Genomic DNA, 24446 nt, shown 5'->3' on the forward strand with positions numbered 1-24446 from the left:
TGAACACGTCACCGAGTTCTGTGCCTGGACAACTCCCAGGGGATTCCAAGGTCCTTGATCTCAGTATTTCAGGTGGAGGATAGACTTGGACTTTGGACTCTGAGCTCTTCTTTCAGACCATGGGAGTACTAAACATTCTGAGTGGGATGTGACAATCAGACTGACCCTACTCCCCCTTCCTGAGAGCCCCGTCCCCCCATCCACATGACAGGTGAGTTGCAGCGGCAGCGGGCATGGGGGTCCCCGTCTGGCACGTCACCCTGGGCCAGACCGCCCGGCTGGCAGGCACTCACTCTAGGGACCCTGGGCGAGGTCGGCTTCCGGTGTGCGCCCAGCCAGTCTTAAGCACGCAGGCAGCACTCCCCGGAAAACAGACTGTCCCAACCGGGCACACAAGCGCGTTTTGCCACATCTGCTCCATCTCTTCTACGTCTCGATGGTTAAACAGGACGGTGACCTGGGGACTCCTTCTGTTAAGCTGTTTCTTGTGCTAGCGCATCAGCCAGAAGCTTCCCCTTCCTGGCGTGGCACCGATGCGCATGTGGAAAGGAACCTGGTATTGCCTGGCCACCGGTGTGACGCCTGCTCATCTGTGACAGCTTCCTGGACATGCAGCCTTGGACGGGCACACAAGTGAACTCTGACTCAAAACCATCTGGCTGGAGTTACCTGAGATCACAGTAACTACTCAATGTTCTTTCTGTGGACATGACACATCCCTTTCCTGGGCTAACACCTTTCTACGAGAGGGGTCTTGTGTCCCCCAACGTCCCTTGACCTCCTCTAGTCTCTACTGCATCAGTCACCACTTTAAAGGATTCAAACAAATCTGAGAATCTCAAACCAACACCTCGAAACCTTTTGGATCTCTTGGTGATCTTCCTCTGAGGCAGCGTGAGCTCCACAGTATAAGAGTAAACACACTTAAAATCCTTCCAGGCCCTCAAAATATGTTTCTAGGTATTTGCCATTTTTTATGGCTTCACTGTTTATCTACATGGAGCTCATTTTAAAATCCTATGACTTTGAACACTTGGTTTTTGTAAGCCCAGCGCCCTGCTAAGCCATCGGTTTTATGGATCACCCTGAGCGCCAGAGGGAGACGTTCGGGGGCCGCCACATTTATACTTTGTATTATGTATGACGGGGACGCGTAGGGGGCTTGGCAGTGTCCCTGGTTCACACAGTGACTCAGTCACCGGTTGTCTGGGGAGGGTCAGGGCTCCTCAGTCTGAAGGGTGAAGCATAAGCGCACATTCTCCATCTGCTACTTCAGAGGCTATTTTTAATTTTGATTTTAAAGCCACTTGCCAGATCCCTGGATATAAATCAATGGTTGAAATGATTTTAAAGGTTTTAAATCGATCTAACAGACTTTCTGTCCTCGGCTCAGGACATACCCTGGACTTCGCTGTAGAAATGCCTTCCTAATAACCTGCTTGAAATTCAATAGCTGTTTTGCTTTTGGAGCTGAGACTCGTAGGTCTGATAACTCCCAATCCTGACACTTCCTCAACCATGTGCTGTGGCTCAGGTGCCCTGTCTCAGGAGGTGACGAACAGGTCACTGAGAGCCAGGTGTCCTCGCTCAAGCCACAGCCAATTTCCATCATGAAGATTCCAGCCCTGTGCGCCTGTCTGAGTGACGTGGGGGGGGTGTGTGTGTGTGTGATGTGGCGTGAGGCATGGGAGTGTACTTTCCCATGGGCACCTTGCATCCTGCACACCCTGCAGACGGATCCTTATGAATCCCGATCGAAGAGCTCCGAGCACCATGAGCTGGAGTGTCAGCCGCCAGGATGAGCACAGTGTTTATTAGGGCAGAGCGTGTGTTCCAGACGTCTCTTAGAGACTGAACAAGTCTCAGGCCTGAGCCTCAGTATCCCCTGATAGGACGTGGGCTCTGGAACATTCTCAGCATACGGATACCCTCCTGAGGACCCTGCATGAAGAGTCTGTGAATGGCCGTGGGTCCTCTGTGTCCCTGAACGGAAGAGCGCCAAGGGGTCCAGCTGATGCCACGTTCCGAGCTCTCAGGTCCCCCCTTGATTCAACTGCTCACTGCAACTCAAAGACAGACCACGATCCTTTAGTCACCTCCCTGGTAAAGAGGGCCAGTTTCCCACCGCACACCCAACTCAAGAGTCCGCCCGCCACCCTCGAAGATGACAGGTCGGCCTGGATCTAGGCCTTCAACCTCAGTGTCTCTAGCAGGGCGTGCTTTCCATCTGTGGCTCCAAGGTTCCTGGGGAGCGTCAGGTAAACTCTGAAGTCACGTCCGAATTCCCATGGGCGCCATTCTGCAGAGCAGTATACTGCACCGCCCGCCCCCCCCCCCCGCCGCCCCCGCCGCGGCCCCCTGCAGCCATGCCTGAAACTGCGCTCACTGTCTCACTGTCCGGGGGGAGACACTGCTCCTGGGGACCCTACGCGGGTGTGTAAAGTGTCCACTGTCATGGAGCACGCTGCATCCACCCAGCTGAGCTTGTCTGGACATCCCTCAGCCCAGGGCAGAGCGGGGCTCGAGACGGGACCATGATGGTGAAGACGCATGCACGCTGGGAAGGGCCACCACCCCTCTGATTATGCCGGAATCTAACACGCATGCATTCGCGAGTCCTTGCACTCACTCAGAGACTGCTCCCTCCCAGGCACGGACCCACGCGGGAGCCCATGCCACGCGCTTCCCGGCTGGAAGGTCTGGGAAAGACTCTCCATCAACCGCAGCGGCGGGCGAGCTCCTGCCTCCCCAGGTCCTTGCAGACACGGCTGCAGGAGGGGCCCGGAGACACTTTAAATTCACTTATTCCTTCTTCCCTCATTCTTCATGGAGGGCTTGTTTGGGCCAAGCAGGGCGTCGGGCCGTGGGTGTAGATTGGGGCCCAGACAATGCACACCAGTTGACAAGAAAATTCAGTGAGTAAGCAAGGGAACCTGCATGCTTTAAATGATGGTGAGCGCCGTGGTGAAGGGGGCTGGGAAGGGAGGGTCAGGGAGGCCTGGGCAGGTCACTCAGAGACCTGGGCCCTTTCCCTGAGGCTGTACAGGAACCACCCCACAGGGTGGGCGGGACAGGGGTGCAGGAAGGGGGCTGATAGATTGCCAGGGCTCCCACCTCCTCCCGTCGATGTAAGATCTAAGAGGTGACTATTCTGCGCTTGAAACGCTGCCATCCTCGTCTGGACCGTGGGCACCCCTGGCGCGGGGCGTGGACGTGTTGTGCGTTGTCACCTGGGCGACATTTAGGAATGCAGGCTGCCCCCTCAGATTTCCTGCATCAGGACCCGCTTTCTAACACACTCTCCACGCAGGCACGTTGCACTGGCCTCCTGCGAAGCCATAACCTTCAGCGGAGGAGGAAGTATATTCCCCACGGGTTCCGTGCCTTCCGTGCCCAAAGTGGACTCGGGCATGTTGTTCTAGAAGAGCGCCATTCCCCAGACTCACTCTGACCCCAGCCATCTGCGGCCCGTCCAGGGAGGCTCTGGGCACTCAGGGCTCTGTGGCTGAGCTCCTCACCAATCACGGTGCCACAAAAATGTTCAGTTCTCTTTCCCTTATTCAGAACATCCTGTTTAGACTCTTCTCTTGACTTTTACCCTGCCCTGAACTGGTAGCCAACTAGCTAACTAGAAATTCTAGGAATTAGAATGACCTGGATTGCATAAGAGCCAACTGGCAATGTAAAGGCATAAATTAAAATTTTCTAGAAACCTTAAATACTCCGCTCAAGTGGAATGCAACAGACATTGTTTCTAGGGGCAACGTGGAGACTTCTGAGCAAGAGATTTTTTGGGGGGGGGGTCAGCCTTTTATATGGAAGTTCTTTTCTTCAGGATCTTATCTAAATCTTGGCATCATTCCATTTAGACAGATTTAAAAATACATGTATCTGCACGGACATTCAGTTCATCCTAGACACCTCTAAATCACCCTCGGCGCAGGATACATTCCTTGGGGCGGGGGGGGGGGGCGTCTTTTGTCGCTGGGAGAACAGAGGTCTAGCTTCCCGAATCCAGCATCTATGAAGTTCAAGCAGAGAATTTCTTGCCTTGAGCTGCCAACAGAGACTGTCTGCCATCTATAAATGGCACCGAGTCTCGCCGGAGTAGGCGTGTGTAGACACAGCTGCAAGATTAGGGGGACATCCGGTCCCCCGAGCAGCGGCCTTGCCTCTTATCGGAGCAGTCTACTGGCCTCTGGGGAGCGGAGAACCACGCTGCCTTCCCCAGGGCCACATGGCCTGGGGCGGAGAGGAAAGGCTCTCCTTACTGCCCGGCCCAACAGACACGGTCCTTTGGACGTGTGTGAGGACCGGCCGCCTCCGAAACACCGAGAAAATGGCTTTTCTCACGTCTCCCACTGGCAGATTGGTCCTCATATTTAGGACATTTAAAAATAGGTTTAAATAACAACTTGAATGCCAGGAAATAAAACACACGAAAGATCTGGACTCTTCAGGGCAAGCTATTTCTGTAACCACCAGTGTGAGCCGTCCGTCCATTAAGGGACCAAATGCAGGGACGTGGACCCAGGTGTCTGCAGATGTGAGTATAGTTTAACGTTGACAGAAAAAATGCTGGGCATTGTTCTCGAATCGCACATAAGAAATGAGTATTAACCAAATTTATATGAAGACCCAAGAACAAAACTCATTTGTCCTAAAACAAAGAATATTTTGTCCTCCACATGTTCCAAGAAACTTCTTGTTCAAGAAAGTCTTTCTCAGCCAAGATACCTCCAGCCAAAAAGAGCAAGTCTCTGTAGGGAATTTACAGATATTTTACCGCCGGATTGCCCCCAGCATCCAACCCTGGCTTCCTGTGTGGGGGGGAGACTGAATAACCCAGTCTAACGGACCCAGAAGACAGACATTCCTTACTGCAAAAAAAGTAGTCGTTTTTCATACTGAAGGTAAAAAAAAAAAAAAAAACTCCAAAAAACTATACAAGTCTTTGTTTTTGTCACAAGTCTGGTCAAGCTTGACTTTATAGAATTATCCTTTTAGTCCAAAAAGAGGCCAGAAACAAAGAAGAAAGCCAAGTTGGGAACAAGGTTCCCAGTAAAATTCTATCAGTTTATCAAAACAGGAAATATAAGCCATTTCCGCACATGCAGCTTTAGAAATTAAGGAAATAATTCCAACATGGTATTAGCAAGACAGCGCCTATGGCAGAGGAAACGCGGACCACGGCCACTCTACACAGAACAAGGTCCTTCCTCCCTGGGAACCGGTGGGAAACGCGGCCCCTTCCGTTTCCTTTGTTAAAGGCATTTCAAGGGCACCCAGGATAAACGGGCCACTTGGGAATGGTCCCGGGGCTGTCCCCAGGTAGAGGCACTGAAATAAGCGATGGGCGAGAAGTGTGGAAGCACGTAAGGCCACCAGCTCCAGGGGCCTCTGCGGACTCCGGCGGGCTCCCGAGCAGGCCCGTCTGCGTGGGCTGGGGGCACCGGGATGCAGGGAGGGCCGGGCGCTGTGCTGGAAACAACCAGAAGGGCCAGAGTTCACGGGACAGACACCCAGTGGGGCTCTCAGGGTGACAGTCCTGGCTGCCTTCGGGCGGTGAGTGCCTGCAGGCCGGAGTCACTCCTGCTGGCTCACCTGCAGGCAGAGCTCCGGGGGGGTGGGGGGGCCCTGACACAGTGGCCTCCAGCCTTGTGACCTTGCGGACTTGTGTGTCCTGATGAGCAGCGCCGGGCCACGCCTCCACCCTCTCTGTCCTGTCCCGCAGCTGGGGTCTGGGGTCGCTGCTGACAAGGTGACCCAGGGCAGCCTCGCTCCAACACCTGGGCTGGCGGGTCGAGCCGGGACTGGCCAGAAGGCCCCCAGGGCAGGAATCCGGCAGGACGGGGGCGGGCTGCTGGCGGCACTGGGAGTGCGGGAGGCCCAAGACGGAGGCCAGACGCCTCCCGAGTTACCTCACTGGCGCTTACGACACCCACGGCGGCCCGACGGCAGGAGGCACGGGGATGAGGAGCGCCTGGGAGGCCGGGATGAGGCTGCCCGGAAGACTAGGCCATGCGGCTCGGGGGCAGGGGCCCTCCAGGGGCGGGGCCCGATGTCTGAGCTGCAGCACACTCTGTGCAGAGTGGGGACAGCAATGGCCAAGCCCCAGATCTGCTGGGATTCAGAGATGCGTCCGTGAGGTCTCCCGCACCTTCCAGAACGCGGTCCGCACTTGCAGGCCTGGCTCCCTGGCACGGGGCCCTGGACCCAGGAATGAGGGCTCACGCCCAGCGAGGCTGCCTGCGCCAGTGCTTCCTTAGAAACCCGTAGCCCAAGGCTAGAAATGATCTCAGCGTGTGGGTGGGCCTGCAGGTGAGGACAGGCGGCTCTCCAGGCTGAGCAGAGCGGGTGGGCGTCGCCCGGGTCCCTCCTCCGCTCCTGGGTGACAAGCAGAGCCGCCTGTGCGGCCTCCCCAGCCAGGAGGGCAGGGTGCCCCCTGGGGGCTCCGACATGCCCTGGGGGACGCTTGACAATGGGCTGCTCTGAGCAGGTGACCTGGGCTGCCTCCAGAAGCACCCCCACTTTTCCTTTGCCACGTCCTTTCCCGGGAGCCAGCTGGCCTTCAGCCAGGAGGCCCTGAGGCCTTATTAGGTGCTGGGTGGAGACTGGGAGTTGTCTGATCTGGAGTCGCCTAGACAGACAGCGAGGGCCCGGGGACATGGGTGTGCGGCTGTCGTCAGGCCCACCGGGTCACCACGGAGGCTGGGGGTCAGCGGTCAGCGGCAGCCTTAGGAGAAGGCCCAGCGCCAGCCGGAGGCACGACAGATTCCTGTCCAAGCAAAACCCGGCTCCATTTCAGGTGCTTCCCTCTCACCCAATGCCTAGGCCACCTGAGTTCCGGTACTTTTTACCTCCGATTGCAAGGACTTCCTGGAACCCGCTGGCTCATCCCACCCACCCCCACCTCCCACGGTACCTACAGCAGCCACGGGCTCAGCTCCTAAGACGTCTGAAAACTTATTCTTCTAGCAACTCAGATACGTTTACGAATCTGTTTTGAACTCGAGCTCATTCCCTGGCCTCCAAAGGCCGGTCCCGAACCTCCTCCTGCAGGGGCTCCTCTGGGCCTCGAGTTACAAACGGAATGGTCTCCCAAGTGTTGAACGAGAAGGCTTCCCTTGGCCACCGACCCAGGCTGGCGAAGACCAGGGCACCGCCTGGCTGGCGCACGTGCTGGCGCAGGACCGGCGGGGGTCCTCCCAGGGCGGCGGTCTGCCTGGCGACGGCCCAGGGTCTTCAGAGCGCAAAGCTGCCAGCCAGAATGCACGCCAGCCACCTGGCTGGGGCTGGTGCACCCAAGCGCACATGAACACATGCAGGCAGAACGAGATCAGATACCGGATGCTTCCATCTGGAGTCATCTGCCTACTGGCCGGACATCTTTGGTGGGTCTGTTAATGGAGCAATTTCTGGAAGCCACCCTCCCTCCATCCTTAATGGAGATGCCACCGTTCAGGTTTTACCCGTCACTAGTGCCTAGAGATGCGGGCCGTCTGGGCCGCCATCACCAAGTATCATAGACGTAGGAGTTTACAAATGGCAGAGACTTATTTCTCAGGGTTCTAGAGCCTGGAAGTCCAGGATCAGGGCAACAGCAGATTTGGTGTCCAGCGAGGGCTGCACCTGATTTACTTACAGACAGCCCCTTCTTGCAAAGTCCTCACACGCAGAGGGGGCCAGAGAGTTCTGTGGGCCTCTCTTATAAGGGCACTGGGCCCTTCGTGGGTGGTTCACCTCATGACCAAGTCCCCTTCCAAAGGCCCACCCCCAGTCGCATCACCTTCAGGGTTAAAATTTCAACATGAATTTGGGGAGGATACAAACATTCAGGTCAAGCCCCGGCAAGGTGGGCGCTCACGTCCTTCTGGCGTTAGTCCTTCGGAGCCCAGCCCAGGCTCTGTTCACAAGGCACGGCGCTGTCTGTGTCTGGGCCTCCTCCGGTCCCTGCAGCTCACTGCTCCTGACCAGCAGGCCTTGCCTCCCCTGACACCTGCCAGCGTGCGTGCTGCTCCTCCCGGCCCCTCCCCCGGGGCCGTCAAGGTCTCCTGTTTCAACTCCAATCGAGGGCTTCATAAAATATTTTCCCACGATGGTGGAATGTCAAGGGGTTTAAATGCATTGCCTGTAACACCTCTGGGTCCCATCTTCCTCAGGGAGCGCACTCAGTACAAGCTGTGCCTTCAGCCTGGAATGTTCTCCCTCCTGCCTCGCCTTCCCCGGCCGCAGAGCTGAGACCAGCTCAAACACTCAAGCACAACAGCCACTCACCCTCGGGAACAGCGAAGTCAATCCTGTGCTGATTTCACCTCGCGTCCCTACTTATCGTTTCAGGCATGGGCGCTTCTGCTAAAACCCAACACGGGGCTGCTTCTGGAAAATCCTTACATTCTGCAAAGTCACACGCCAAACCAACAGGTTGGTATGGGAAAGAAGAGTGTTTAGAGGCAGACCACTCAACGCCCACGTGACTTTGTAAGAGGCCGCTAATAAAATTAGTCCTAATCCCAGTAAAAATAATAGCACAGCTCAACGGGCACATAAAACGCTGACGAGTAAAGAAATGGTACAGGAACTATAGGGCTTCATCTTAAAGAGCAGTGAAGGCAGGAATTTGACGGAGGGGACGGAAAGCAGCAGTAAGACCGCTAAGCTGCAGAGAGGAGCTTCCAACACTGGGAAGCCGGACACACAGGTGCTTCGGGGAGGCGCGGACCCCAAAGCCCTGGGAGAGAAGGCCACACTTGGACGTCGCGTACAGAGTTAAATTCTCTGACAGCTCGCGGTGGTCGCTGTTCACCTACTTCGCCCCCAGCTACGCTGTCACTTGGTGTGCAAACCACATGCCTGGAGTAGCACTAAGCACTACCCAGTGTGGCTTCCATTCTAGGTTGACTCGGTTGTCCCCTTGACCTGCGATCGTCTACTGGCAGATCAGTTAGATAAGATGCTCTTGCAGCAAAACAGACGTACTTCCACGTCCTCTAGCGCGCTACTCATTCGGCATCAATGTTCTCACCCAATAAAGGAGAAGTCGGCCACGTTAAAGACTATTTCTGATGAAGGTTACTGTCATTCAGTCATTTTTTATAGCCTTGGGGATACAGTTCTCAGTGTTGAGAAAAACCAACGCATGGGGACCTTTCAACTCTTGTTCAGGAGGCCACCTAGGTGATTATAGCAGGAACCAGGGTCCGTGTGGCAAACACATGGCGAAGCTTCGCATGTTCGACTTAGAATCAGCGCCTTCAGGTATGTGTGACCTGTTCTGTGTGTGCCCTGCTCATCCAGCTGGAGACAGCCCAAGACATCCTTTGGTGTATGCATTACCTCACACATTACCTACACTACGTTTTATTTATGTATCCAGCATGTCAGTTCTTGGAATTGTCTGGCAATGAATAAAGATGTGTCTGTTGTTAGTGCTGGCCTAGGAATCAAAAGTGAACGTTTAACATTGTTCTTGAGAGATGGAGGGGCCACGTCTCCTGAAGCTCTTTATTGCAGAAAAGTATGCCTGGTTCAGAGTTTTATCTAAAACCCTCCCCTCATGCTAAATTTGGGGGGTGGAATCCAAGAAGGACGGGATGAAAGAGTCCTAGCAGTGCTCTTGTGATGCAATCAGATTTCTGTGTGGGTTTGGGGCGGACTGGTCCAGCCAAGGCAGGTGCTGGTTCATGCTGGCGTGTGAGGAGCAGCGGCCGTCTGCCCGGGCAGGCTCGAGTCTAGACAACAGGAGCTTAATCTCAGCAGACCTGGCATCAATCTGAGTCAAATCACGGCAGCTCTGGGGCCAGCGGAGAGTCCACACCAAAACCATAGCCACTGCTACGTACCTGCCGGCCTGGGCTACTGGGGGAGGCTTTCTGCAATTCTGCTAGGCTCTTTCTCTTGTACGTACCCAGCCAAGTTAGTCAAGCCGGGCAGCTTTCGGAAGGCATCTGTGTATGCTTTTGCACATTAGCACGGACTTTGGATTCCCTTGCTGTGAGCTTAGCGGTTTTCTCTTTGCGTGGGAAGGTCTACTCTATGTCACAGCCAACATGTAGTCTGGGGCCAGCATTTTCTGAGCTCCATCTCAGAATCTGAGCACTGACCAGGGCTGACTGGTGCAGGCAGCACTCAGTTACCTGTATTCGGATCATCCATGTGGATATGAATGCCCTCGGAGGCCCCCACAGGGAGCTTCCACCCCAAGCCTCTCTGTATGTCTCAGGAGGCTGTTGCGCTTTTCACTCTTGGCCTCCGTGCTGCACGCTCAGAGACCACATCCAGCAGTCACTGCAATACTGACCCACCAAATACTAGTTTCCCCCGCACTCGGTTCAGACCAGGGTCTGGAGCTTTCCTCCGGTGAGAAGGCAGATTCCGAATCAGCACACACCCATCGTTAGGGTCAGGGGCCGGTTCTATAAATTTCTATCCTGGCAGATGAGGATAGTTTAGCCAGTTTTTATCCTGCATCCAGAGCAGCTGCAAGAGCACAGGGTCTTCCCGGGCCTCAAGGGGACCGCAGCTCCTTTCCTGGGCTTCACTCAGGTGTGCACACATGCCCTGGCACTACCCAGAGTTGCTCTCCAGGGCACCAGATTTGGAGGGAGAAACTTGGGCTGCAGACTGGCACCCAGCACTGTGGCCTGTGAGTCACCCCAGCCCATATTTCCATTGGTTTTCTCACTTTGCGAACCTAGTGGAATTGCCATCTCTACCTCTTGGGCTTGTCTGACGGAAACCAGACAAACCCGGGGGAGGAGCTTAGCCACCATGCTTGGCGCAAGGCAGGAACCATTTGCTACTCATTCTTGACCTTTCTTTTGTTTCCCCCAGAGGAAAGAGATGCCAGCCTCCCCTTCCTCGCGGTTCAGATCCAGCGATCTAGCGAGTGTAGACATCCTCGTTGTTTGGGGAGACTGTTTGTGGAGTCAGTGCGATCCTTCTAGGGTTTTCTCTCAGGAGGGAGCACACAAGGCTGAATCTATCTAGAGCTTATGGAATTAACCTCGCAAAGGCGATACTTCCAGGTGCTACCAATTTCTCCGAGTTAAGATTTTGAGAGGGAAAATTTAGCACGCCAATTCCTCTTTAATAATGGAATTCTTTTTTTTTTTTAAGTCACTGACTAGCTGGCAGAGGTACAATTTAAGCATCTCAGCTATGCTGAGTGTGGTGCCCAAGGTCAACCAATGAGCCAAGGTCACTTGGGACTCAAGCCAAGACCTCCTATTCTCTTTCCGTCACTATGAGCCTAAGATAAAAATTCATGAATACTGTCTGAGCAACAAGGCTTCTAATCCCCCCAATGTATCAAAAGTGCTCTTATCATATTACAAACACGCTGAGACTGTAAACATTCAAAAGAGTGGACTTCCTCACACGCTTTCAGTGATGTCATCTGGCCCTTCTTTCATATCCGCTTTTATTATGTTCCTGTCCTTGCAAAACAGAGTTTGTGCCACAGCACAACAAAGGCCAGGAAATGTCAGGCCTGCGGCCGTGAGACGGACCTGGAAGCCAGGAGAGACTGATAAAGCACAAACACCTCCAGAGGAGAAGAAAGGGATCGCCACGGGCGGCAATCTGCTTGGCCTGCAGAAGATGGCGTTCCGCGGCCCCCATCTACACGCTTGGGGCGCTCCGTGGACAGCGAACTGCCCAGCTGCCTTATCTGTAGACAGACACTCCCCCAAGACGCCTCCTAGGAACCGTCTCTGGGAGCCCACCACCTGCCGCGCACACAAGCACCAGGGGTCTAGAGGCGACCGGGCAGGCCCCTTGCCCTCGGGAGATGACATCATCGGTCTCCACAGGAGATGCTCAGCAACACAACACCCTCGAGAATGAGATGACCTGCGAAGGAGTGGGGACAAACGGGAAATAATTCTTACCCGCATTATTGGGTTTATGACTTGAATCCTGATTGCTCATCTGCACTGTTTAAATGAACTTGCCTTACCGACGTAAAGCACGCTGTCAGTCCTTTCTACGTGTGGTGTGGACTGTCCGCGTGTCTTGATGTCCCTAGGAGTCTGTCCCACCTGCGCAGGGACTGGACCCTTGGCAGACAGACTTCCCGACCACAGATGGGAAAGTGGGGGAGCTTCGGGGTGGGGGCAGAGAGTGCGGGTGTAGACACCATTAAGTGGGGTGGAGGGAGCAGGTGTGGACACCATTCAGTAGGGGTTTCATCCTAAGGTGGTCCTCGCCATGGTTCCCTGCCCGACAGACACACGCGCGGTAGACCAGCTGTGCGTCTTTGCCAACTCTGCCGTGATTCAGAGCTTCCTTTCGGCGGGCACGCCGCCCCCGGAGGAGACGCTGCCAGGAGCTCTGGCTCCCTCATGTCCCATAAACAGTAGGGCCTGATGCGAACGGCGGCACCTCCTCCACCACCGCACTGAGTCTTTGCCCTTAAGAGACAATCCTCCTCGCCCCGGGAGCAACCCAGGAACGGCTCAGATGCAGGATGGGACGTGGCTCTTCGAAGTCCCAGCCAGCGGTGCCCCGAAGGTCACTGAGCAGAAGACGGCAGGAGAAAGGCCTGGCCATGATCGAGGGCCACGCGTACCCGCCAGGCTGGGGCCGCAGGAGCTGGGGTGCGCCCTGAGACCGATGCCCAGTCAAGGGTCTGGTGGTGCTGGGACACTTCTAAACATTCTCCGCCCGACCTAATTTCTGTATAAGTCTAATTACATGAAATAGAAGTGGGGGTTTTGATTTCTTACTTTGCTTTTCTGTTTGGAGTATCATTGAAACTACTGTATTGTAAATGATGGAAAGTAATTGCATATGTTAAAAAAATAAATTGTATAAAAAAATATTCTCTGCCCGTTGACAATTCTTTGTACCTTAACATATTCTCATGAATTACAGGAGCACTCTGCTTTTCCCAGAACTGGCTTATCGGATTGGACCTTTGGGCCCCTGGGCTCCCAGGACCACCCTTCAGAAGATGCTGCCCAAGGAGCTCAGACATTGTGCCCAAATTAGGGCCTCTGGGAGGGGCCAAACCTGAACTTTCACCGGAAGAGTCGCGGCAGCGAGTATTTTCCTTTCTTGTTACCCACGTCTTCTGCCTCCTCTTTGCTGCTTTTCTTTCTTTTTCATCTTTAGGATGGAGAGTCTTTGGGAAGGGTTGATTTGCTAGATTTGGAGTCATCTAGTATGTGGGCTGTGGGCTGGTCTGTGGCTGCGTGGAATCGCACCTTCAGGCTGGGCCGCCGTGGCCTGGGCGACCGCTGGACCGGAGGTTCTCAGCTCTCAGCCACGGAGGCATGTATGCTATGCGTCCCCTTCTCACCACCCTCAAGCCAGATGGACCCCCTTCCAATCCATGTAAACAGCGCCAGCGTTCTGGACCAGGTCGGCAGAGTTCCCACAAGAGCAAAGAACTCTGATGTGTCATTAGCATACACGGCCTCAGCAGATGTGGTTGTGCAGTTTCTGGAATGCTTTTGAGATGCTACAGACCATCCCTCTCTGGGGAGCCCGGCCGTGTGACCCAGGCAGCGCACTCCACGGGCCGCCGTGACGTCTCCTTCTACCTAGGCTACTGTCCGCTACTGTGCTAAGCCCAGACATTGAGCTTCCGGAACTGGGGAAGGCTGACGCGACGATTCATTCCAGGGTAGCCCAGCCTCTTTTTACTGAAGACCAACTTTCGACTGTATTTTATTTATTTATAAATGTTTGTTTTTTGAGAGAGAGAGGGAAAGTGTGAGCGGGGCAGAGACAGAGGGAGACACAGAACTCAAAGAACCATCAGCACAGAGCCCAACATGGGGCTCGAACTCATGAGCTGTGAGATCATGACCTGAGCCAAAGGCAGACGCTCAACCGACTGAGCTACCCAGGCACCTCAACAATTTCTTTTTTCAAAAGTCTCAGGCTTATAAATGAAGAGGGGGTGGTGCTGGTGGAGACCGAGGGCGGCACCCTCCCTACACGCAGGGTCTGGGGTAGCTGATGGGGAGGACTGACCCAGCCAGGCTTTGGGTGCAGGAGAACCCTCGTTCTACCTGCGTTTCTCACGAGAACACTGGGCGCTACAGAGACCTCAGATGACGCCTGTGATTAAACACCGATGTGCAGAACCCCAGAGCATCTGCATGCACTTCAACCCCTCTTGCTCCAGGAAGCCTCGGCATGTTCGTTGTCATGGCAACATGCCGCCTCCCCGGCATCCTCTTTCAATGACTGAATTTGGTCCTCTTTTTCCATAAACAATGATTCTCTCTGCAGAAAAGTAGGGAAAAATGTCCTGACTCTCTGACCCACTTAAAAACCTGTAAGTGACCTTTCTTTGAGCCCATGTATGCTCTCATCAGACAGGAATGGGGGAAAGGTGGGAGAGCGGTGGCCCTATGGCCTCCACCAACGTGTCCGGGGAGGACGCGTCCTGGTCTCTGGCGGCAGCTTGTGCAAGACTCAGAACCGCCACAAGTCACTGCTTAGAAGCCAAACACTGTTTTCTTCCTTTTATGGGGCACGCGCTCTTCCAGAAACTGTCCTGCAGACATGCAGAACAACACACCGGAGCCCCACACCAAACCCCCTGACTTCTCACTGAACGCACGTGTCCTCCCAGCCGGAGCACAGGGGCCTGGAGCCCTTCGCCGGTGGGGCCAGGCCTGGGGTGCGGGTAGGGGGCACCAGATGCTTTCTTAGCTTGTCTTCAGGGGACAGCGGACACTCGGCTTTCTTCCTCTTGCGAAAGTCAGGCTGGCGGTTCAGGGAAGCTCTTCACTCCTCTCCAGGCTGGGAAGGGGCACGTGTTTCCTTGGCTGCTCTGCACTTCCCCCCCGTAATCATTCAGATAAGCGATCCCTTGGGTCTCAGGTGTCCGCAGAGACCTGTTGTTTCATGCCAGGGTGCCAGGGTGCCAGGGTGCCAAGCAGGGCTCCTTGGTAGGTTTGGGTCTCCCAGGGAAGCGTTTCGCCGACTCCCACAACCTTCCCACATCCTTCCCCTGGTCTGAGAACACCAGCGTCTCATCCCAGCAGCCCTGCCTTCAGCAATTTATCCCGTCCGTCCGTCTGTCTCACTCACGCGTGCGCACGCACACTCCCCATCTGTTCTCCAGTTCGCTTCCGCTCTCCTTCCCAGCTCACAGGAACAGGTGCCCCTCGGAGCCGTCCTGGGCGTGAGCTCTTCCCGTGGACTCTTTGTCTGGCTTTCACTGCCTGAATAGCTTTCCCCATAAATTACAGAAGATTCTTTTTCTCCAATTATTAGAATCAACTAGCGAAGTGTTTATAGACCATGAAATGCTTATAAAAACATGATTCAATGAGCATTTATGGAAAGACCTAACTTAAAGACCAACGTGGGACATAATTCAGCAATAAAAGCCCTCAGAGGGTCGATGGGCCCTTTGGGAAATGTTTTGCTTGTGGTTCTAGAGGATCATGAAACCGTGCTGTTGGCCTCATTAAACAGCAAAGCAGCCGGACTGGCCACTCCCGTGGTTGGTACTATGCGGTTTACTTTCAAAGCATTTTTTCGTCAAGTGGGCCACCTTTAATCCTGATGAATACCGATGCTTTATTTTTAACAGTTAAAGTGTTTGCTTTATCTAAGCTGTCCTGGAAAACGTCTTAGGGCCACAGGAACTTTCTGGAACCTTCTGGAACATGAACGTTTCAAATTCCCAGGAGCACACACCAGTGTCAGTGTCAGAGGGCCACAATGGTCAGCCACAAGGACTGGGAGCTTTAGGACCAGTAGGTGAGGCTCGATGCCAGAGGTCAGTGCCCGCGCCTTCAAGACCTGGGCGTGACTGGACTGCACAGAGCATTCCAAGGTGAACCTCTCCGACCTGCTGTGAACAGGGCTCCCTCTTGACTGTGATCCATTTCCACGTCTGCTCCCTTCCCTGGTGCTCCTGCCTGCTGTCCTTTTGGCTCGGGGCCGGTGGCCGGCTCTCGGCCAGGGCCGATGCAGCCGTGCCACTGTCCGGGCCTGTCTGGCGCGCTTGGCTTCACTCACCAGCTGTGGGCCCTCACTGGCTCTTTTTGGTTGGGACTCTCTGTTTTAAATGTTATTTTTATGATTCTAAATCACAGAGCACAGCATCTTTTGCACCAGACCAAGGATTTCCAATGATTAGCCTCAAGGCGCCCGTGCCCTACTCCAGCAGCCACCCGGAAGGTTGTTGCTGACCACGGACTCAGCACATCTGGGAGCTTGTGCCGCAACCCGTGCAGGAGCCGGGGCATATACTGCTACCTGGGGAGTGGCCTTCTGAGAAGCCAGCCCACGGCCTGCGGGGAACACCTTCCCTGTGACTGCTAAACCTCTCACACGAGGCCTCCAATGCTTTGTGTGCTGAGACTCTGAGGTTTAGGAAGGTGGTGCTCAGGGCCCAGGCTCGGTGTCTAGAATGTTCCAACATCCTTGGGAAGGAAGCACATGGATGAGCTGTTTGCAGGTGTGACGCTGCTGGTGACCCCAGGCCCTGCCCCCTACAGTCCCCCAGCAAAGCCAGATACACGTGCCATGGGACCCTTTTTCTCCTAAGGGATCGAGTGTGCATTGAACTCTGGTAAAATGGGGCCCATGTGGCCGGGCTGTGGTTGGATCCGAAACAAGGCCCTGGGCCAGGACCCAGAGGTCCAAGACCAAGCCGGCTTCCTCTGCAGCCCTCCAAAATGCATTTTATTTTAAGGATTCTATAAAAACCTACTGTTCAGCTTCATTTTGATATCCACTCCCCACTTTTTCCTGAATTCATCTGTTTTCATGAATAGTGCCATTATCCTCAGCAAGAACGGCAGCATTAAAATTCCCTGCGTGTTCATAAAAGGTCGGCTATGCTTGAGACGTACAATCAGACATGCTATCAAAGGGGTCATTAGAATATTTTCCAGGAAAAGAGGAAATGGTCAACGGTTAATTCTTTATACCACTGTGACAGAATAGTGGAGAAAATAATTTGGGCTGGCTGAGACACCAACAAAAATATAATAAAAATAAAAAGATTTTTTTTGTTGTTGTTCAACATTGGAATACACACAGATGCGAACTTTTCTAATTTTACTCTCATGGGTTTCAGCTCTCGGTGGAAGGGTACCTTGGATGTACCTGAGTGACAGGTGTGACGTTGGACTGGGACGCAAGGCTTGTCTACAGGAGTAAATAATGCTCTTACTTCCACAACAAATGATTTAAGTGGCACAAGGCAAGGGACGGAGAGGTGGACGGTCCAGGTCCCTGGGAGCGGGGTCCCAGCCCCGCTGGCTTTCTCCGCCTCAGCTGGGGAGTGGGCTCGAGGGCCGCATGGTGCTGAACCAGCCCGGGGACAACCGAGGGCCAGCGCTGGGGAAGACTGGCCTGCACCAATCTCCCTCTTCTCTTGCACCTCTTTCTACACAGTGGAGACTATATTCGATGTAAAATTCTGCACTCATATTTTTTAACTTAAACATTTCCCCGTACTACCAAAAGCTCCTCCTAGGCAAAAACGTTTATCCTATGTTGGCTGCATAATATTTGTTCTCATGAGACACGCCGCTATGTTCCTTATCATTGCCGTGAGGTTATGCACGGAAGTATTTTCCAGGTTTCCCAAATTATAAGTCTGTACAGCAAAGAATACACCTGTTTAGCGAATAAACACGTCTAACACGTGTGCTGTGGCCGTGAGGCGTGTGAAGGAAATGCAGTGCTCCTCAGCTTGCAAACGGGGTGCAAAATATGGATTCCACTTGGACTCGAGATGTGCGTGGACCCCTCCAAAGAACGTGGCCATGGGCCTACTCACTCATGCACATCATCATTTTGTGGTCTTATGGAAGGCTCTGGGACAGAACCTGGACACCATCGAGTACATTCAGACAATAATCCCCATTAAGGGCTAAAAGCAGGCAACGTCCGGCATCCGTGCTCACCAAGCAAACCCCTAGCTAACTAACCAACCAGCTCAGAGGTCCTTCAAAAGCTAGGTCACTCTCCTTCAATGTCAAAGTCAGAAATGATGGCTCCTGATTGACTTCACAGCCAAGTGGAACGGCTTATGTCACTCGGCTTCAAAATGAGAAACTACGCATTTATCACCCTCCTTCAGGTTCAGGCAGTGGAATGGGCACTTTTGGGCCACACACCTATGCCACGTCCCCACACTCCGAAAGCTCACCCCGTAACTGGGAGGTTGGATGCGCGACAGCGGTGAGGCGGAGCGTTGGGGCTTGACCTCACCACTCATTTAACTTTCTGGACCTCGGGTTCCTCGTCTCTAAAATGAGGATAATATTAGTTCTGACCTCATGGGGTTAAAGTCAGAGTTATTTGTTACGTTGAAGGTGCCTGGAGGGAATGTGTGCAAGGCCTCGAGGACATGAGCTCTTACTATTGATCACTACAGCTTTAGGGCCACGCAGGCGTGACTGTGGAAGGGACACGACAGAGAAGACTGGCGAAGGAAGTCAGGCATGGGAGGGGCTGCGGCTCCGTGGGAGAACCCGGCAAGTACCATGAGTGAGGCCTCAAAGGGCAGGTGGCGGCTGGCCGTGAGGAGGGTGACACTCAGGTGCAGAAGGGTCACTGGTGGTGGGGAGGGGCCCCGGAGGGGTGGGGAGAAGCCCTTCCACTTTGGAAGAGCTGCGTGTGCAAGGCATTCTGGGAGCAGGGCTCCCTGGGCCTCGGAGTTCTGTGCTGGGCCTTCATTTTGAGGAGTATGACTGGACGGGGAGAGAGGACACTGATGCTCCCACAGGAGCAGGTGCTCTGGGGACGAGCACTACTGGACCGGCCAAACAGGGGTCCAGGGTGCGGCCTGCATCCCGGCGCTCAGGCAACCAGAGGGCATGTCGGGTCTGGGACACCTCAGCCATACGCCGCCCGAGAGAACTTAGGAAGAATCTAGAGAAGAAGAACTGTGCTTCTAAACATCGTCCTCCAGGAAGAGTTAGTCAAACGGCAGGTGCGGGGGGGACCCGGCAAGTGCAGGTACCGGGACGCACACCTTACTGCGGGGAGGGAGGAAGTTCGTGACTGTCCCCACACGCAGCGCAGGAGGGGCTGGGCTTTGCCTGAAGGAGTCGCTGCCCCCTTTTAAAAACACGACTCTTAAGGACGGCAAATATACTATCAACACAGAAGTTGATTCTTCAGCTACAGGTGAATGTGCTAGAAGACTGGAGAGATCCGTACCCCGCAGGCCCACCCTTCTCTTGCCTCTGTCTGCCAGCGTGTGCCTTCTCAGGAACACGACTACATTCAACACGCCACAGCCGACATTCAGACTCGGATGGGAGGCGGGGAGAGCCAACATGTCCTATGAGGAAGGCTGTGCACAGGGGGCTGTCCCAACCGTGGCAGAGCATTAGTGTGTGTGACGCCATTGCCACGTCGTTCCCGGTTTGTTCTCCGTGTGCGGCTCTCTGTTCTAAGCCCAGTTACAGGCGAGGGGCTCTTGGGATATGGTTTCCAATAACACTTCCTATTGGAAGATGGTCCAGAAAGTTATTTTGGGGATCATGCAATTCAGGGGGTGAGCTTGGGTTCTGAAAGTAGCTTGTGTGTGTTCTAACATCTATTTCGAAGCCTACTGGTGAGGGGTACATAACATGCTAATAAGCATTTCCTGGTTTAATATTGCTGATGTGTTCTAGACAGTATGAAAAGGCATGAAAAAAGAACTAAAAGGTATTAGGACCATAAAGGGCAATGTAAAGCCATCTTCTGAAGATAAAATCATTATATTTATAGAAAAATGTGAAAGAATCTATAGTAAACTTTTGGAAGTAACGAATGAGTTTGGGGAAGCACGAACCATAAAAGCGATGAATAAGTTGGACTACATCAACATTTAAGTCATCAGCTCATCAAAGGACATCATCAAGAGAGAGAAAACATGAGCCACTGAGTGGAACAAAGTATTTCTGCCACATGTAACCAAACGGCGGCCTGGATTTACAACAGAGAGCCCCCAAGTCACGGGCACCTAAGAGAAAAATGGGCATGAGACCCAAACCAGCAGATTACAGGAGAGAATATGCAAATGGCCAATACATATACACACATTGTGCTTGACCTCCTTAGCAATCAGGTGATACACATGTTGTGAGACTAAGTATGAGAGACTCCCGTCCGTTGGTTTTGAACCAGGTTTTGGAACACTGCTTCAACCTTCCTGCTGCCCTTGGTCTCAGAAACTTGGCTCCGTGGTTGGGAGTGGTCTGAAAGTGAGAGCTGTGTGTGTGTGTGTGTGTGTGTGCACGCTGCTGGTACATGCTCCTGCCCCCGTCTCCCACCATGGCGGTCAGGGCAGGTGGGGGAGGGTCAGGCATGGGCTCCGTGGGTCGCGGCAGCTGAGCCCAGCGGACTGCTTCACGGCTGGGCGTGTCCCGACCGCTATTGACCCAGCAGGGAAAATGATGGCCTCTCCCTCTTCCCAACGGTATGGGGATCTGCGACACAAGCAAGATGGAAGGCTGTTGCAGAAACACCAGCATGAAGACACTGGGTGGGCACCGTGTCAGGCCCCGTCTCTTACTCTGCGGCGGCCTGGCATCATCGTCTGGTTTTACTGGTGTATTTTTAGGTTCAGCGTAAAGTGTGCAAGCTGACCTTTGGAGGACGGTGTAAGAGCTTTGGGGTCTTTCTAGAAGAAACTAGTATCAGTCCTTTTCCTTCTGTAAGAAGCTTTGTGGAAAGCAAAAACTATTAGAGGTGCCAAGAGAATCTGAATGCCCAGGGATATTTAAATAGCATTTGATGAGTAGCTGTTTTATGCGGAAGCTAAGAAGATACGAGACACAGCACGGAGGAATGTAGGTGGGGAAGACTTCAAACACCCTAACAGGCCGATTACTAAACTATGCGCAGAGGAATCAGTCAGCCAAAATAGGTCAAGACGGGCAATCCCGCTGCCGGTGGTTGGTAGAGAACTCTCCTTAATTGCTCATTGGGAAACTAATTGGTCTCCGCAGAAGCGTCCAACGGGAGGTCTTTAATTCGGAGGAGCAGGGCCAAGCCCTCTCCCTGTATGGTCCCCATATGGCACAGTCTGGGAGGCCCTCTACCACAGGACCGAGGACTGTGCGCCCCGGGAAGGGTTTCAGGAGGAAGGTGGACATCCCATAATGGGAACCTGGAGAAACACAGATACGTGCTTTGCTTTGAATCACAAGAGAATCCCAGAAATACTGGCCTGGGGAGGGGTTAGCCAATTTTCAGAGTTGTTTACATGAACTGTGAATGAGCAGATAAGGGGTCTCAACAGATTTCAGGGGACTTGCCCCCATCCGGCTGATACCCTGGCTGGGAAGGCTCTGGCACGGCCCTGTCCTCACTCCCCCCGCCCCCACCATCCCAACACCACCCAGCTCTGTTCCAGCTCGCCACCCACCTACACGATGAAGCCACCCAAGGAAAACACTGGGTTCCAGCAGTATCTTTCCATGCTCGCCCTGAAACCGTGCCCCTCTAAACGCTGACACGTCAGTTGTCTGCTTAGTGACCGTTATAATACCGAAAATTCCTTTATTTAGCTTGCTTGAGATGAAGTCATGCAGCTGTAAGACGGACTTGCAAAACAAAATCAAGTTCCAGGCTCAGTTAAAGGGGCCATGGAAAGCCCTGGCCCCTCTGATGGCAAAACGCGCTGCCCATCACGTTTCCTTAAAGATTATGACAGTGCTCTGGCTTTTAAGAAGAGTTATCCACAGTCACGGAAGAATCAACTACAACGCGGTGTTGGTCTGGCAACTTAAAGCAATAGACTTGATGACTCTGTCACGTTTGGTTTCGCCACGGAAGGAGATGCCAAGGTGGCTTCGGGGCACAGCAGTCTCGGGCTCCTGCTGGGCGGACTTTGCCCAAAACTCGCGCTCCACTGGGGGTAGCTGGGGAAGTCACCACGCGCGCCTCTCTTTTCCTGCCAATGTCGTGGCTGTTAGGATAGTCCCCCATTTCTCTCCTGGGCTAATTGAGACTTCGAAACGGAAATGTCCACGGGGCACGTGGACCTGGAGTAACTTGATGGCACAAACCTTTCAGGACACAGCAGGGTTCTGACGCCAGCTCCGGCTCAACCTAGCGGCGCGTGTCGCCGGATTCCTCTGTGCCTGCTCCTCTTTGGCTGTACCGAGGGCTGAGCACACCTGTCCTGTCTACTGACAGGTTGCTCTCAGGATTAAGGGAGATAATGGCTAGGACACTGTGCTTGGAACAGTACAAAGGACCATGACCCACAAAGTATCTGGCCGGAGGGCCCTGGAGGCCGAGGGGGCAGATTTTCTATTGTATGAGGGCCACTGAGATCGCCCCCCTGCCTCCGCCCGATCCCACACGCCAGGCTGCCGGCCGGCTGATCTCCCCCTCCCTCTCGCACCCCCCCCCACGCCCTTCCTCACGTCCTCACCATTGTCTAGGACTTCTGAGAAAGCCCTGCTGTGTCATGAGTCACAACTCAGCCTTCTGGATCCTCAAAATGAGCCATGCTCAGGAATTCAGGCTTTCTAGCTTCAAGAAATGAAAACCCAGGTTGACTCAAGGTGATGTCAGGGGGGGTATTGTTCTCAGATAAGTGCGGAGCAAGAAAGGATTAAACGGGGTGGTGCCTTACATTGTCTTACATGTTGTGTATCTTTTAAACCACTAGGCTTTACAAAATCTGATACTGCAGGGATTAAATAAGTGACTTGTTTCAAGGTCTGAGCCTCTACTTAATTTACCCTGGAATTTTGTTACCTATCTCCTCTACTTCACTTGCATTGTGCTAAACTAGAAGAATTCATGGTGGCCATACGGGGCCTCAAAGGAGAACGAACTTTGCTCCGTGACGTAGTTCTAGGGAGATCAATGGGTTTTGGTGTGGCAGGACGTTCCGTTCACCATTTCCAAAATAGGCCTTTTTTAAAAACAGGGAATCATGTAATTTACTCAAAAAATGATCTAATATGTAAAATGACTTAATCACTGAAATTAGATGACAGCATCAGTCTATTACGGCTGACCCCGGGCCAGGGCTTGGGTTCTCCACTCCTCCGGGAGCTAGCTGGGTGCTGGCGCGTGGGCGTCTGCCCCTCTCTGGGCGTTAGGCTCCTCATCGTTAAGAGAAGTTTGGGCCCGTTGGTCCCTGAGGTCCAACCTGCCTCTGTGCCTTTGCAGCTAAGGATAAAGGCTCTGCAGACATCCTCCATAAGGGAGAATCACTTAATTAAGCCAATTAATTAATCCAAAACTTAATCTGACATGCTGTCAGCACACGGAGCTCAACATGTCTGCACCTTCAGTTTCTTCTCCAGGCCCAGCGTTTGATTTTCACCAAAGAGAGGAATGCAGCAGAGAGAGAGAATAAAATGCTTAATGGGCGAATCCTCGCGTCTGCACACTTGCTTCAGCAAACTCGGTAGGCCGCGTCTGGCTCTTCCTCAATGTCAAACTGGAGAGTGAAATTTGACTAATTTCATTTAATTGTGGAAGGATTAGATTGAAGGAAAAAAATGTCTGAGCTGGGGAATTTTGAAAAGAGAAACAAAATCGTCCCGATGTGTAAACGGCATGTCAGCAGTTGGCTAAGCGGTCACGGCCCTCAGACACAGCTTCTCCTGGAGGGACGGCTGTCCCACTGGCCGGGATCAGAGTGTTGTGTGCGTGTAAACGAGCACGTCAGAAGCGCCTTAAGGAGGTTTGTTTTCCTAAGCAGACTAAGCATCTTGACTGACTTTTAAGAGTATTCATATTAACCACAGACCCCTTCAGGCCTACGGTTAACTGAAGGCAAAAACGTGATTCTTATTATCGATTACTGAGGTGTGTGGTGCACGATTTATGTTCTCCAGTTCTGGTCTCGCCTGACAGTCATAACCCACTGACTCTGTACCACACGTAACACTTCAGGAAACTATTACAGAAATCTGGTTAGACTTTACGAAGTCTCAGGGAAGTTAATCACGCCGTGTACGTGACCAAGAAAAGCTGGTTCTGGTCACGATGTTGTTTTAAAGGGTGATTTAAGAAATGACGATAGCCCAACGCTAAAACTTCACGTCACTTCGCCTGAGCTGACTCTGAAAACACAATCAGCTGGGTGTGCGTGCCAGCGGGTGCCGCTTCTGTCGGGAGGGTTTCAGAGCTTTGGTGAGGACCAGGCACGGATGGCTCTCTGCGACCAACATGCCAGCCCCTTCAAGCCGGACCCCCCCGTTTTCCACCCGACGCCCCACTGCCAGCTCTCCAAGTATGAAAAGACATACTTGAAAATCACATCACTCTTAATTCCTGATCTTGAATGACAAGGCTCAAGTGTAAACACGGGCTCACATTGACCTTGGGATGGACGTGCACAGATGGGGGTGTGCGGCTGGGGGGCAGCGGGATATGGCAGTTGTTTCTGGCTGCGATTCCCCGCGGCCAATGATGCGGAGACAAGTCTGTCTTCAGTCGTGCTGAGCCCCGGGCTGGGGGAGGCCCCCGAGCAAGGCGGTGTGCCAGCGGCG

General features: G+C 53.5%; 1 protein-coding gene across 1 annotated transcript in view; it reads right to left on the reverse strand.

Moving 5' to 3' along the window:
- Positions 1-24446, reverse strand: part of COL4A2 (collagen type IV alpha 2 chain) — a 155105-nt gene that overhangs the window by 112164 nt on the left and 18495 nt on the right. Inside the window, exons 6-8 of the mRNA XM_029938399.1 lie at positions 14570-14724; positions 7051-7225; positions 5605-5872 (exon numbers count right to left, since the gene is read on the reverse strand). Coding sequence (XP_029794259.1) covers positions 5605-5872; positions 7051-7225; positions 14570-14724 — 598 coding nt within the window. The remainder of the gene's footprint in view (positions 1-5604; positions 5873-7050; positions 7226-14569; positions 14725-24446) is intronic.

Source organism: Suricata suricatta, chromosome 4 (assembly GCF_006229205.1).
Source record: "Suricata suricatta isolate VVHF042 chromosome 4, meerkat_22Aug2017_6uvM2_HiC, whole genome shotgun sequence".
In the NCBI taxonomy this organism is placed as follows: domain Eukaryota; kingdom Metazoa; phylum Chordata; class Mammalia; order Carnivora; family Herpestidae; genus Suricata; species Suricata suricatta.